This window comes from Phacochoerus africanus, chromosome 13, assembly GCF_016906955.1.
Source record: "Phacochoerus africanus isolate WHEZ1 chromosome 13, ROS_Pafr_v1, whole genome shotgun sequence".
NCBI classification, from domain to species: Eukaryota; Metazoa; Chordata; class Mammalia; order Artiodactyla; family Suidae; genus Phacochoerus; species Phacochoerus africanus.
The window spans coordinates 18643953-18657679 of record NC_062556.1 but is presented as its reverse complement, the minus strand read 5'-3'; the positions used below and the strand labels follow the sequence as shown (position 1 = coordinate 18657679).

At 37.3% G+C, this 13727-nt stretch overlaps 1 protein-coding gene across 3 annotated transcripts in view; it reads left to right on the top strand.

Moving 5' to 3' along the window:
* FNDC3A (fibronectin type III domain containing 3A) overlaps positions 1 to 13727 on the top strand; it is a 192882-nt gene that overhangs the window by 112156 nt on the left and 66999 nt on the right. The window contains exon 1 of one of the 3 annotated variants that reach the window (XM_047756490.1): positions 13075 to 13186. The exons of the other annotated variants lie outside the window; for them this stretch is intronic. Coding sequence (XP_047612446.1) covers positions 13180 to 13186 — 7 coding nt within the window. The 5' untranslated portion in view covers positions 13075 to 13179. Of the gene's footprint in view, positions 1 to 13074; positions 13187 to 13727 lie in introns of those variants that run through there. 3 annotated transcript variants of the gene reach the window in all.

The following is a 13727-nucleotide window of genomic DNA, read 5'->3' as shown; positions in this document are numbered from 1 at the left end:
CATATGCCGTGGGAGCGGCCCAAGAAATTTAGCAACAACAACAACAACAAAAAAAGAATAAGACCTTGGAGCTCACTGTGGAGGTTAAGAAGAGACAAGTATGATGTATAGATTTCACAATCAGTTGAGCATGAAGATAAAGCACAGTGTTTTTCACTATGCTAAAATAATATCGAAATATAGAAAGAAAAAAATTGGTGTGAGTAGAAGGATGGAAATGATTAAACTTATTTCTGAGCATGTTAAGTTCAAAATACTTTTTCGTTTTATAGCTCTTTCTCATAAAAAGGCTTGGAATGTGTATTGGAGTTCTCCAGAGAGACAGAACCAATAGAATAGAGAGAGAGATGAATATGAGCTTTATTATAGAAAGTGGCTTATGGGTTCTGGAGGCCAAATCCCACAATCTGTTGACTTCAAGCTGGAGAACCTGGAAAGCTGGTGTGATTCAGTTCGAATCCAAAAGCCTGAGAATCAGCAGGCTAATGTAGTCCTGATCTGAGTCTCAAAGTCCACAGACTAGGAATCCTGATATGCAAGAGCAAGCGAAAACAGATGTCTCAGCTCAAGCAGAGAGGGCAGATTTACCCTCCTCTTCTTTTTTGTTCTATTCAGGTCTTCAGAGGTTTGGATGATGCCCACCCACCCTGGGCAGGGCCCTCTGCTTTACTCAGTTCACCAATTTAAATGCTTATCTCTTCTGGAAACACCCTCACAGACACACCCAGAAATGTTTTACCAGCTATCTGGGCATCTCTTAACCTAGTCAAGTTGACACATAAAATTAACCATCACAGAATAGAAATAGTGAAATTGTCAATATGTAATTTGAAGCCATGAGTTTGAATGTGTTCTTCAAGAAAAGTATGCAAAGTAATAAGAAAAAGAGATAGAAGTTGGAGGTATGAGAGACATGTAACATTTAAGGGACTCATAAAAAAGAATTTATGAGACAACATATAGAGAAACAGGTCTCTTTTTTCTGTTCCTTTTAAGGCTAGAGCAGTATAATAGGTACTGTAGAAGTGTTGATATGTATTAGAGGAAGAAAGGCCAATAAGTTTGAGATGTTACAAAGAAAACAAAAGAAATTTGTTTGCTGTAGACCTTACCAGTGCCTTTAACATGCTGGTATTCATCATGAGTTTTAAAGAAAGTGTTTGTTGTTTGCATCATGTTTTTAAACATAGAATCCTTTTTTAGAAACATCTTAGGAAGCCAGATTTTAGAAAGCCCATTTCCAAAAACACTGTCCTTGAGCAAACTCTTGAGTTTTAGCTTTCAGCCTCTTAACATTTTGATACTCATCCCCGTTTTGATACTCAGCCACCGTAACATATCCTCTTAGCATCCAAGAATATGTATATATTACAATCTTGAGAAAGGAGCAGAGAGTATAAGAATAATGCAAAGGAAGGTAAAAGACAAAGAAATAGGAGAAATATTTGCAGCTTATCAAAAAGAGCCAACTTTTTAAATGTATGAAGAGTCTTTGCAAATGTAGTAGCAAAATAGGCAAAGGCTAGGAACAGACACATCACCAAAAAGGAAAAATAAATGGCCCTTAAATGTTAATATGAATATTCAACCTTATTCATAAGAAAATGCAAACTGAACTACATTAAGACACTATTTTCACCTTTCAGATTGGCAAATATCAAAAAATTTGATAACTGCTGGTGAGGGTATATTGATGAAAATTTATATTAGTACAAATGCTGAGATTTGGTAATTTCAGAAGTATAAATTCTCTTTGATAGAGCAGTTTCACTTATAGTAATTTATCCTGCCTACATATTGACATACGTATGAAATGATGTTTGTACAAAGAGGTTCATGCAGCATTTTTTTATAATAGCAAAAGGTTGAAAATAACTTGAGTATTTGTCAACAAAGGAACAATTAAATAAATTATGGTACATTGTTACACTGGAGTACCATTCAGCCATTAAGAGATTGAAGCAGGAGGAGTTCCCCTCGTGGTGCAGTGGAAACCAATCTGACTAGGAACCATGAGGTTGTGAGTTCGATACCTGGCCTAGCTCAGTGGGTTAAGGTTCCGGCATTGCCGTGAGTGTGGTGTAGGTCACAGATGCGGCTCGCATCCCGAGTTGCTGTGACTCTGGCGTAGGCCTGCAGCTACAGCTCCAATTAGACCCCTAGCCTGGGAATCTCCATATGCCATGGGTGCGGCCCTGGAAAAGACAAAAAAGAAATAAAGTTACTTAAAAAAAAGAGAGAGAGAGAGATTGAAGCAGGAGTTCCTGCTGTGGTGCAGTGGGATCGGCACTATCTCTAAAGTGCCAGGATGCAGGCTCCTTGGATCTGATTCGTGGCCTAGGAACTCCATATTGCCACAATGGGGCGGCCAAAAAAAGGAGAAAAAAAAAAAGAGCGACAGAGAGATTGAAGCAGCCTTTGCATGTGCCAATATGGAAAGACCTCTAAGCTATTATACTATTAAGGTGTGTAGATAGTATACTGTCATTTGTATTTGTGAAAGAATATACACAAAATTGCTTTTGCATGCATAGAATACCTCTGAAAAGAGTTATAAGAAATGAAGGGGAGGGAGTGGGATGGATTGGGAGCTTGGGGTTAATAGATGCAAACTATTGCCTTTGGAATGGATTAACAATGAGATCCTACTGTGTAGCACTGGGAACTATATCTGGTCACTTATGATGGAGCATGATAATGTGAGAAAATAGAATGTGTACATGTATGTATATCTGGGTCCCTATGCTGTACAGCAGAAAAAAAATGTATTGGGGAAATAACAAAAAAAAAAAAGAAATGAAGAATGGTTGCTTTGAGGAGATGAAATTATAGCTGGGGACAGGGTTGAAAATGAAAGCCTTGAACCTGCCATCTAAATAATTCCAGAATGAATCATATCCACAAGCCAAAAGCCTGGGGAAAGCCGTGTCTCCTACCTTCTTGTGCTTAATCTCCTCATAAATGATCTACATAAGTAAGACTCTGCTTCCCAGTCTTACAGTATTTGGACCATTGAAGAGAATGTGAGGGAGAAAAGGCCTCTGTTCCTATCTTTGACTTTGTGGAGTTTTTCTGTAACTCTTCAAAGCCTTTAGCAGTGAGTTTTTAACATTCTTTTTTCCATTTAAGACTGTGTTATCTGATAAGGGCTTACTCTGAGATGGTTGACATGAAAGGAGTAGGGTCAAATAGAAGCGAATAGCAGATGATCAAAATATATAAATCATGAGAGAGAAAAATAAGACCCTTACAGTTCAGTCTTCTCCTGATGAGACTTGATGTGCAGTTTAAAAGTATAGAAATATTTTCAGCTGTGAAATAACATTTGGTTGCTTGAACGGAAAAATCTAGATTTAAAGATTGCCCCTCAAAAGAACTATGCAGACAACTGTCTCCATAATTTTTATGTTTTCCAGATATTTCTTACAGATAATTAACTGTTTAAAATTTTAAAAGACACCACCACTAGGATGAGGGAGAACCCCTGCTTTTCCTTTTTTTTTTTTTCCCCCACGTTCTCCTAAGAAACACTATTTGAGGACATAACATGAAGCAGGTGCTTGAGAGCATGGGAAAGGCATGTTTCATGTTAGTCTGATTATGTCAGAATAAGTAGAATGAAACCGCTCCTTTCAGCTTTCCAGTTCTAGGAAGTGATAGTCTTTGAGGAAAACATAATAAACTAGAAAGAAGAGCAGTGCTTTAAGTGTAAAGACCCAGTTTCTTTCCAGAAGAACCTATAGCAGAATGTAAACCTTCTGTGGCAAGCTTCCAAGGAGGGGTTCTGTTCCTGTTACGGGAGAGGAAGTCTCTAATTCCAGATAGGTACATGTAATCCAAGGAGAAGATATTTTTAAACCTTATAAAATGATTGCTTGTAATAAGCCATCCTTTCCAATCTATTTGTAACCATAAAAAATGGATGTTTTGATGTCAGTAAAACTAAAAACAGTAAAAGCCCAAGGAAGTGGGTGACAGTGGAAAGAAGACTCAGAGGCAGTGAATTGTGAGGCCACAGTGTAGTGCTCCAAATCTAAATTCGAATGCGATCTTTTGTCAAGCACAACGTGTTTATTTTGCTTAAATGGCAGTAGCATCTTCTTCAAAAGATTTGTCTAGGAGTCCCCATCAAGGCTCAGTGGAAACAATTCTGACTAGGATCCATGAGGAGACTGGTTCCATCCCTGGCCTCCCTCAGTGGGTTAAGGATCCAGCATTGGCGAGAGCTGTGGTGTAGGTCAAAGACGCGGCTCAGATCTCACATTGCTGTGGCTGTGATGTAGGCTGGCAGTTGCAGCTCAGCCCCTAGCCTGGGAATCTCCATATGCCACAGGTGCAGCCCTAAAAAAGACCAAAAAAAAAAAAAAAAAGATTTGTCTAAAGATCTTGGGTTACAGAGGCCATTTTAAAGATAATTCATGTAGTTGGTGGAGCCTTAAGATATATTTTAAAAGATCCAGACCTTAAACCACAGAAGCTGTGAGAAACTTAAAATATAGAGTCTGTATGTAGGAAATCTATAATTAAAGTAAAAGAAGGCTTAGCTATTGTATAAAAAGAACCTAACACAACCTTTTTCAACATCAGTAGTACTGATTTAATATATTAGTTGGTTCATGTTGGATGACTGGTCTGCCCTGTCATGTGGCCACCTTTTTTCAGCCCATGTTTGATCCTGACAGGATTTGCGTCATTGAACCATATCACTGCCGGAGTGATGTCAGTGTGTGGGTGTACAGTTATTGAGACATAGTTAACCTAATGTGCTGCGGTAAATCCCAAGCACTATTTCCTACTAGAATAACAAGGAATGATTCATCATTGTTCACATTAGACTGATACTAAAAATAGTTCACAACCTGCTGCATCCATGCACATTAATACACGAGCCTTTGTAGCTTTCTAAACAAGAGCACTAAAAATAACAAGAAAAACTCTTGTTTAGAAGCAAGTGCTTGGTGAACACATCTCCTACTTAAATTTTCTATCTATATACAGTCTGATTTAGTGCTAAAGGTAGATTCTAACCATGTTAGTCATTCTTCAACCTTTTTCTGTTTAGTGTGTTTATCAGTGATATATCTAAATGCTCAGCAAATCTAATTATAGAAATTTTGTTGTATACAGATAAATGAAATAACCCATCATTCTGAAAATACTTAAGCCCCCTTTTTAAACTATTTTATCTAGCCTTAAAAATGAACAATTTTCAAGGAAAAGAAAGGCCTCTAAATCAGTGAATAATAATTATCTTCATCTTTTTCTTCTGTAAGCCCCTGCCTCATTCTGTTCCCAAATTTTGATCACCGTCTCCTTAAATTCCCAGACTCAAGACCTGTGCTAATTGCCAACTTCCTGTGAATAAATGTTGCCAGAAGTTTTGTAGCCTTAACAAATAAGCATCTCTTATTAATAGGGTGACCTTATGTCCCATTTTGTCTAGGACAGCCCCAGTTTATTCCTCTCATCTTAATACCTAACCAGTTGAACATTTGTCCCAGCCTTTTTCTTTTTCCTTCATTTTTGGCCTCACTGTGGCATATAGAGCTCTCAGGCCAGGGATCAGATCCAAGCCACAGTGGCAACCCAAGCTGCACCAACGTTGGACTAAACCTATAGATCAAACCTGCATCCCAGTGCTCCCAAGACATCTATCCCACTGCGTTACAGTGGGAGCTCCCCAGACTTTTCATTTTTTAGCAGAACATGATTAGTAGTTCCATTAAAATAACCTCTCGTGATTATCAACCATCATTTTGTTTTTCCAGTTTCTGCCATGATCTCCAAGCAAGCAGTTTGTCCATCTCTTATTTTTACTTTAACGTGTGATTAAACTTAAAGAAAACCATAATAACCGTTTCTCTTTCCCTGACCCTTGTAAAAAGCAAGTCAAGGATAGGGTTAAGGCACTTAGTAGTAGAGCAAAGTACTCTTTTTAGATGAGGAGAACCAGGGACTGCTGACTCCTTCCAGTCTCCTGGTGGTGGTGACTGGGAAGAAGGATGTGATGCTGATGCCTCCGGTGGCCACTTAGTGTCACCAGGCCACAGGGTGGCAGGATCATTGGGAAGCATATAGGTTAGATGAATCTGAAATAATATACAAAAAATAAAATCTAAATATCCCTGTCTCAGACTATATAAAAAAAATAGTCTGAATGGTTTTGTCATTTATTGTTAAGCCCACAACTTTTTTATTGGCAGTCTTTCTTTATTTTCCAATAAACCCTTTCAGCAAAAATGATCTTTTAAAAAATCCTAAATTTGATGAAATGTTCAAAAACATAAATAGAATTCTGAACTCTGTTTATGAACTTTCTAAGAATGAATTTTGTTTGTAAAAATATTTAAAGATATTATAGTTCAGTGAAGATATTTGGACTGAAATATTTACACATTTCAATAAGAAAAAAAATAGTTCCCATTGTGGCTCAGCAGGTTACAAATCCACCTAGTATTCATGAGGATGCTATTTCGATCCCTGGCCTCACTCAGTGGATTAAGGATCCAGTGTTGCTATGAGCTATGGTGTAGGTCACAGATGGGGCTCAGAGCCTGTGTGGTTGTGGAATGGACTGGCACCTGCAGCTCTAATTTGACCCCTAGCCTGGGAACTTCCATGTGCCACAGGTGCAGCCCTAAAAAAAGCAAAGGAAAAAAAATGGAACTGAGACTGTCCTCTTCTTAGTAGAAATTTGCCCCCAGCTTACCAAACAGCACCTTAGGATCATAGTATTTTTAATGTAAACATTATAGTCTTAAATTAGATATTATAGAAAAGAGTGAATTGAAAGTTATCAATAGTAATTTTTAGTTAAATACCAGTGATAATGGAATTAAGAGACTGATAAAGCTAACAAATTGATGAAAATATGTGGATATATACTAAGAATAACTGTTCTTCTTTTACTACCCTGAAATATTCAGGTATTCAATTTAAAGAAATGCATAAAATGCTATTTAGTGTTCTCACATGTTTTATTATGTAAAAAAAATTCTGTCTTTAATAGTTTTCATAGAATTCCCTTTTATGTTCCCCAATATAATAAAGCAGTTTTTCAGCCAATAAAGAAGAATTCCAAATTACATGTTTTTACTGATTTTTTAAGTTACCTCTTTCACTTTCAGAAGTGCCTTCGATTGGATGATGATAACATGATTACCCTGACTCTGCTCTGTTTTCTCCCTCTCCCATCACCAGAGCCAGTCAGCCTTGAGGACAAATTCCTTTCCTCCTTACTACTAAGAGTTATCTCAAATCCTTGTTCATAGATTTGGGGAAGTTTCACCAGTCTGGGAAATGCAGAAAAAAGGATGACGCAGTCATTATTCATTAAGCTAAATTTATTTAGACTTTTTTAAATTCTGAAGTTAAATCCCTTCTATTGTTTTGAGTGGTTTTTTTCTTTATGAAATTATGTGATAACATAGGATAGATTTTCTTTCATCTTGCCCTTCTTTCCTTTTAATATCATTACTTGGTTGAATTAAAAAGTTGGTTACCTTGATAGGTCCCCAGAATTTGCTTTGAAATTTCATTGGCACATAAATCCAAGTACTTGGAAAATTACTATCTTAGAACACAGAAGTCTGAATTTCCCCAGCTAGTATCTAGGCTTCTGACTTCCAGTCCCCCTCATATCCCAGTCAATCTGAAATGTCTGGTCTTAGGATGATCCTCACATTTGCTTCCCATTGGCATGCATTGTTTAGAGTAAAACTTTTGTTAAATTGATACCTTAGTTTAATATAAGAAAAGAGGGAAATTTTAAGAAAAGAAAGTGCTACTGTGTGGCCAGATCTACAAGGTGACTATGGCTCCTGAAAGGCAGAAGGGGAAAAATACAGGCAAGCAAATAAGAGAGACTTAATATAAAGAAGGTTTGATTTGTACCGAAGAATAAAGTTACAGGTTCTTGTCCTTTATTCCCCTTATTTTCCTGAGATTATTTACATATATCATTGTCAGCCACTCACCTGTAATAGACCCCTATCCATAGAATACTTGATTAATTGCAGATTGCATTAACCTTTCCTTGGTCCCTTGACTCTATGGACAGGCATCAGTTATGGTCTAAGCTGCAGGAGCATAACACACGTTCTCCAGATGCTTATTCAGAACTGTACCTTAATCAGAGTCACTGTCATAGTCAGAGTAAGTATTTGGAGGATTAATTATGTATTTTTAGAGGAGTAGAAGAAGGACATATTTCACCCCACTCTTAAATTTACATCTTATGTGATTTGAAACCACTTTTTGCTGAGGTGAATCTGCATCTTAAATTTCCTGGCATGCAAATGACCAAGACTTATTACAGTCTAAGAGCAGCCGTAATAAATGTCTGATCTTATTTATTTGTTGCCAGAAAGAATTTTATAAAATCAAAGTCAACTCTTCCAACTTTTAATTTGCCTCATAGCTAATAATCTCTTTCTGCTGATCAACTGATTTAGCTGTCTTGCTGTCTTAGCTGTTCATTTGGTAACTAGTAATTTTTTTTCTTTTCTTTTTTTTTTTTTTTTTGTCTTTTTGGGGCCACACCGATGGCATATGGAGGTTCCCAGGCTAGGGGTCTAATCTGAGCTGTAGATGCTGGCCTATGCCAGAGCCACAGCAACTCAGGATCCGAGCCGAGTTGTGACCTGCACCACAGCTCACGGCAATGCCAGATCCTTAACCCACTGAGCAAGGCCAGGGATCGAACCCACAACCTCATGGTTCCTAGTCAGACTCGTTAACCACTGCGCCACAACGGGAACTCCAGCAACTAGTAATTTTTTGAAGATACATTGCCCTCAAGTTAAACATTTATTGACGCTTTATTAAATTTCATGTATGACAAACTCAGCATTATCTTATACCAGCTTTGGCTTTTTTCAGGCCAAATCATTAGGCCATGCTCTATAGCAGTTTGAGACATACTTAATCTGCAGAAAATGAAGACTAGCTTGACAGTGTTGTCCTTGATACCTTAATCACATTTCAGCTGTACAAACCAGGGTTTATGGCTCAACTAGAAAGGGCATAATACTAGCCTCCTTATTTATATTATTTTTTTCTATCTTAATTTTACCTATAGTAATTTTCCCTTTTCTTGAGTTTGTCATCTGTTCTGAGGTCTTTCTGTTTGGTTGGTTGGTTGAATGGTTTTTTTAGGTTGGTTTTTTTGTTTGTTTGTTTTTAGCTTTTTGGTGCTATTATAATCTTTTAAATCTCCTTAAATTATTTTTTGAAACAGATTTGGCTATTAGGTAACTCACAGTTTTCCATATAATATCCATCACTAGAAAATTTTAGAATCTTTCTTTTGGGCAATTTCAGTGAGATACGTTTAGGTAACAAAACTTTGCCTTGTTACCATTATGTGTAACTAACAGATATTTGGGGTGTATTGTGTGATATCTTGCATCCAGATGTTCAATGTTTATTATATCCGAAACAACAGAGGCCACGTAATGTCATGGTGAAAAGCATGGATTTCAGAACTAGACCACCTAATTCTCTTGATGGCTTTACCAGCTGTGAGATTTTGCAAGTTACTTAACCTCTTTGTATCTTAGTTTCCTCACTTATGAAATAGAAATAATATTTTATTTTATAGGGATATTATACAGATTAATGAGTTAATATATATAAAGCAGTTGAACCAATATTTCAGTGATGCTAATAGTTAATGCATTAAAATGTTATCAAGAAACCTATACAATTGCTATGATGTTTCATGCTTCTGATTTAAGAGGGCCCTCTGCAAAAATATTTGAGACAGTGTTGTGAAAATAAAAAGCAGAAACATTTTATGTTTGTTAAAGTTGCCATATAATCAGGTACAAAAGGGAAAATGGTTTGCTCATCATTGCACAATGCATTCCTGTAATTGTGATGTTCTCCGTGTACCTTTTATTTCTATTGGAAAATCGATGCACATTCTTTTTTTTTTTTTTTGTCTTTTTAGGGCCACACCTGTGGCACATGGAGGTTCCTAGGCTAGGGGTCAAATCAGAGCTGTAGCTGCAAGATCCAAGCCGTGTCTGCAACCTACACCACACCTCATGGCAACGCCAGATCCTTAACCTACTGAGCAAGGCCAGGGATCAAACTTGCATCCTCGTGGATGCTAGTCAGATTCGTTTCCACTGAGCCACAATAGGAACTCCAACTGATGCATTCTTTTCTTTGTGGGGGGGGTCTTTTTGCCTTTTCTAGGGCCGCTCCTTCAGCATATGGAGGTTCCCAGGCTAGGGATCTAATCGGAGCTGTAGCTGCTGGCCTACACCAGGGCCACAGCAACACGGGATCCAAGCCGCATCTTTGACCTACACCACAGCTCCCGGCAACGCTGGATCCTTAACCCACTGAGCAAGGCCAGGGATCGAACCCACAACCTCATGGTTCCTAGTCAGATTTGTTAACTACTGAACCACGACGGGAACTCTTGATGCATTCTTGAATTAACAAGGTCTTTAGGAAACATAAAGTACATTTAGTTTATTTTTTTCTTATTAAATGGAAAGGTTCTTGAAAGTATGGACCCTGTCATTAATCCTGGGTGTTAGAGAACAGTATAGGTTATTAACCACAGATAAATTCCTGAAAGAATTCCTGAGCAGTGCTGATGGCAGAATTTTAAAACATGCAAGTCTTTGTACCGTTCATTTATACAGTTCAGGTCTATGGAGATTTTTAGTGAAGGAGAAGTAAAAGACGTGAATGGGGAAGGAAGTCAGGTCATGCAAGCAATTTTGGATCAGGAGAAAAGGTAGATCATTATGAGGGAGACCAAATGTTGTAAAAGAAAGAGAACTGGAGAGATGAAAGATAGATATGGTGCCATAGACCGAAACATGAAAGTTTAAGATTTCAAAGATGAGATAGTGGAATTTAAGTGATAAGTTCCAAGATATGTCTTTGAACATGGGTTACTAGAAACAGAATGAAAGAGGAGAGTTCAAGAAAGGCTGAGGTTGAGGGTTTTTAGACATAAAAGTTATCATGCTGAAAGGCAAGAGCTGGGATACAGGAAAAACACTGAACATTGCACCGAAGTTCTCAATAAATAGCTGAGCATGACAGCACTGAGAAGGGGTAGAGAGTGATATACTCCTATGGCATGATCTCAAGGAAGAACAAACTTAAGCATGAAACAGGAACCGCAGTAGTAATGGGAACAGCCTTAGGATATCTGGAAACTGCCTCAGGAGAGAATGTAAAGCCTCTGCTCCCAGTGTGTGCTGGAAAAACTGTGCTGGAGAAGAGACGGGTTGCATTTAAAGAAAGCACGTGAACAGGTGTTCTGTAAAAAGGTTAAGGATCTAGGGGAATTTATAACAGAAAGAGTTCTAGTGAACACAGTGGAAAGAATTGAGATAATGAGTTAAATAGTCAAGAAATGGACACACAGCTGTGTGAGAAGGTGAGCCAAAATGAGGAAGGGGGTGGATTGCAGGGGCTTGCTTTTTGTTTAGGGGCTGAAGGTCGGAGGTATGATTGAATTTACTGTGAGGCTAAGTCCAACATTTATGAGGAGATTCTTGTGAGACTAGGAAACTCTTTGCTGTTAAGCCAGGCTCTTTAGGGCATCCTTGCCTTTTAGTAGAAACTTAGAAGGTAGCAGTTATTCTTTCCACTTAAAAGAATGATCCTTCAGTGTCTCACCTTTTCTGGAGTGTCCGGCATGTATTCGTTGAAAGCTATTGCTCTAGGATATCTCTTGCCAGTTCTCTTCCACCTTTTTGTTGGAAGACTGGGTCTTTGAACATGGTTTACATATTTTAAAAATATTCTCTTCTTGTTAGATAATCCTGGCTTTGCCACATTGCCCTTGGCAAGTCATGTATTTGGATTCTGCTTCAGTTTCCTTACCTATAAATAATACCTACTTCAGTTATTGTAAAGATTAGAAGAGTTAACATATGTTAAGACACTAATTGGTGGCCTGTACATACTCTGCACTATATAATTACTACTTTTGAAAACATATAGTGTTCACTTATAATAATAACTATCATTTATTGAGTGGTGCCAACCAGTGTACTCAGTATTTTAAATTTATTCTAATTTGATTCTCACAACAATGCTGTGAGGTTGGCTAATTTAACCTTTTTACTGAAGGAAACAGACTCAGAAGAGCAGTATATTGCCTTGCTAATAACTATTGAAACTTACTAAAACTAACATCTTTTGATAACCAAAATCCATTTTACTTCCACTGTGCAACTTGTACAAATCAGTCATTATCATTACCTGTATATTTGTATTAGGTATTAATAAATTTCCTTAACTACACCATAAAGTAATGAAAAGGCCCTGCCCCCAAAGTTCTTAGAGTCTTATTCCCTCTCTCGTAACTGAACACCTTTAGTCTCCTTCCTGGTTTCTATACATGCTTGAGTATAGTGCTTTAAGCCCCAGTCATGAGCTATCTTTTCAGATTTCATAGATATGCATGAGAATGCCATCCACCAAGTATGTGTATTAATGTCTAGGTTAAATCTTAAAAAAAAAAAAATTAGAAAAAGGGAAAGTAAAACCAGCAATAAAAGTAGTAGTAGCCTTTATTAGCTTGAGAGGTTAAATGCCAGCCTGAAATAGAAATCCTGTGTTTGAGGAACACATTGACCAAGCCTGTATTCCACAGACAATTCTCTTCTGTCTGTGGGCATTCCCTAAAGGTTGAGGATGGAAAGTGGATCAAGGTACACAAGGACATTTCAAAGTGACTCTTGTAGATAAGTGTTATATCTATCGTAAACTTTATAAATAAAAAGCAGTCGACTGGGTAATAAAATTTAAATTAGTAAATAGTGCCTGTGATGTTATCAGAGGAAAGGGAAAACAATTGTTTTACATCAGATGCATATTTCTCCATGTATAGTTTGATGAGCTTTTGAGTTGGTTCATAAGGAAGTCTGAAAAATGGTCAAAAAAATAGGCAAAATCAGTAGAAATCATTTATCTGAAACACTGCCAGCAAGAACATCTTTTTCTCCCCCCTTTCCGAGGCTCACTGCAGGTCATGTGATGTGTGTCACGTGACTCGGTCAGAGGAGCTTTTCCTCTCAGCTTTGCAAAAAAAAAAAAAAAAAAATCCGGAGCCGCCGTTCTCCAATTAAAGCTGTTAACGTGTACTAGGCTGTTTCCTTGTTGGATCTTCTTGTTCTCTGCTGCTACCGTAAAAACAAAATGAGTGGTAAGATTTACCGACTGATTTTGAACATTTTGCTTTTATTTTAAAACATAGAAAGTATTGCTAATCTAAAGTCATGCTTTGTGTTTTCTCAGTAGATGCCAGGTCTATCGCTGTAAACATATTTTAAATGGTCGCCATGTAGTTATAGAAAAAAGCTTAGACTGTATATAGAGTTGAGCTGATTTTATATTCCTCGGAATATTCCTTTCCAGTGCCTTTACTTTATTAGGCTTTTCTTTCTATAACTAAAATCTGAAAATTGGCGTCCGATTATTTGGAAGCCATTGTGAAAGCTTGCTTATAAAAAAGAGAATATGTGGCACGTCAGCAGCCCGTTGCATTTTAAGAATTTTAAGCTCAGACAAATTTCTAGTTTCATTTAAAAAAGAAAACTGCAAATGTGAATGCACGCTAATAAAAAACAGAGTTTAAATTATACTGGATGAAATATTGTCTTTTATATTAAGTCATTGATGACACTTTTTAAGAAATTGAGGTGAGTGGCTTCTCAAATGTCTTTAGATAATTGCTGAATAGAATT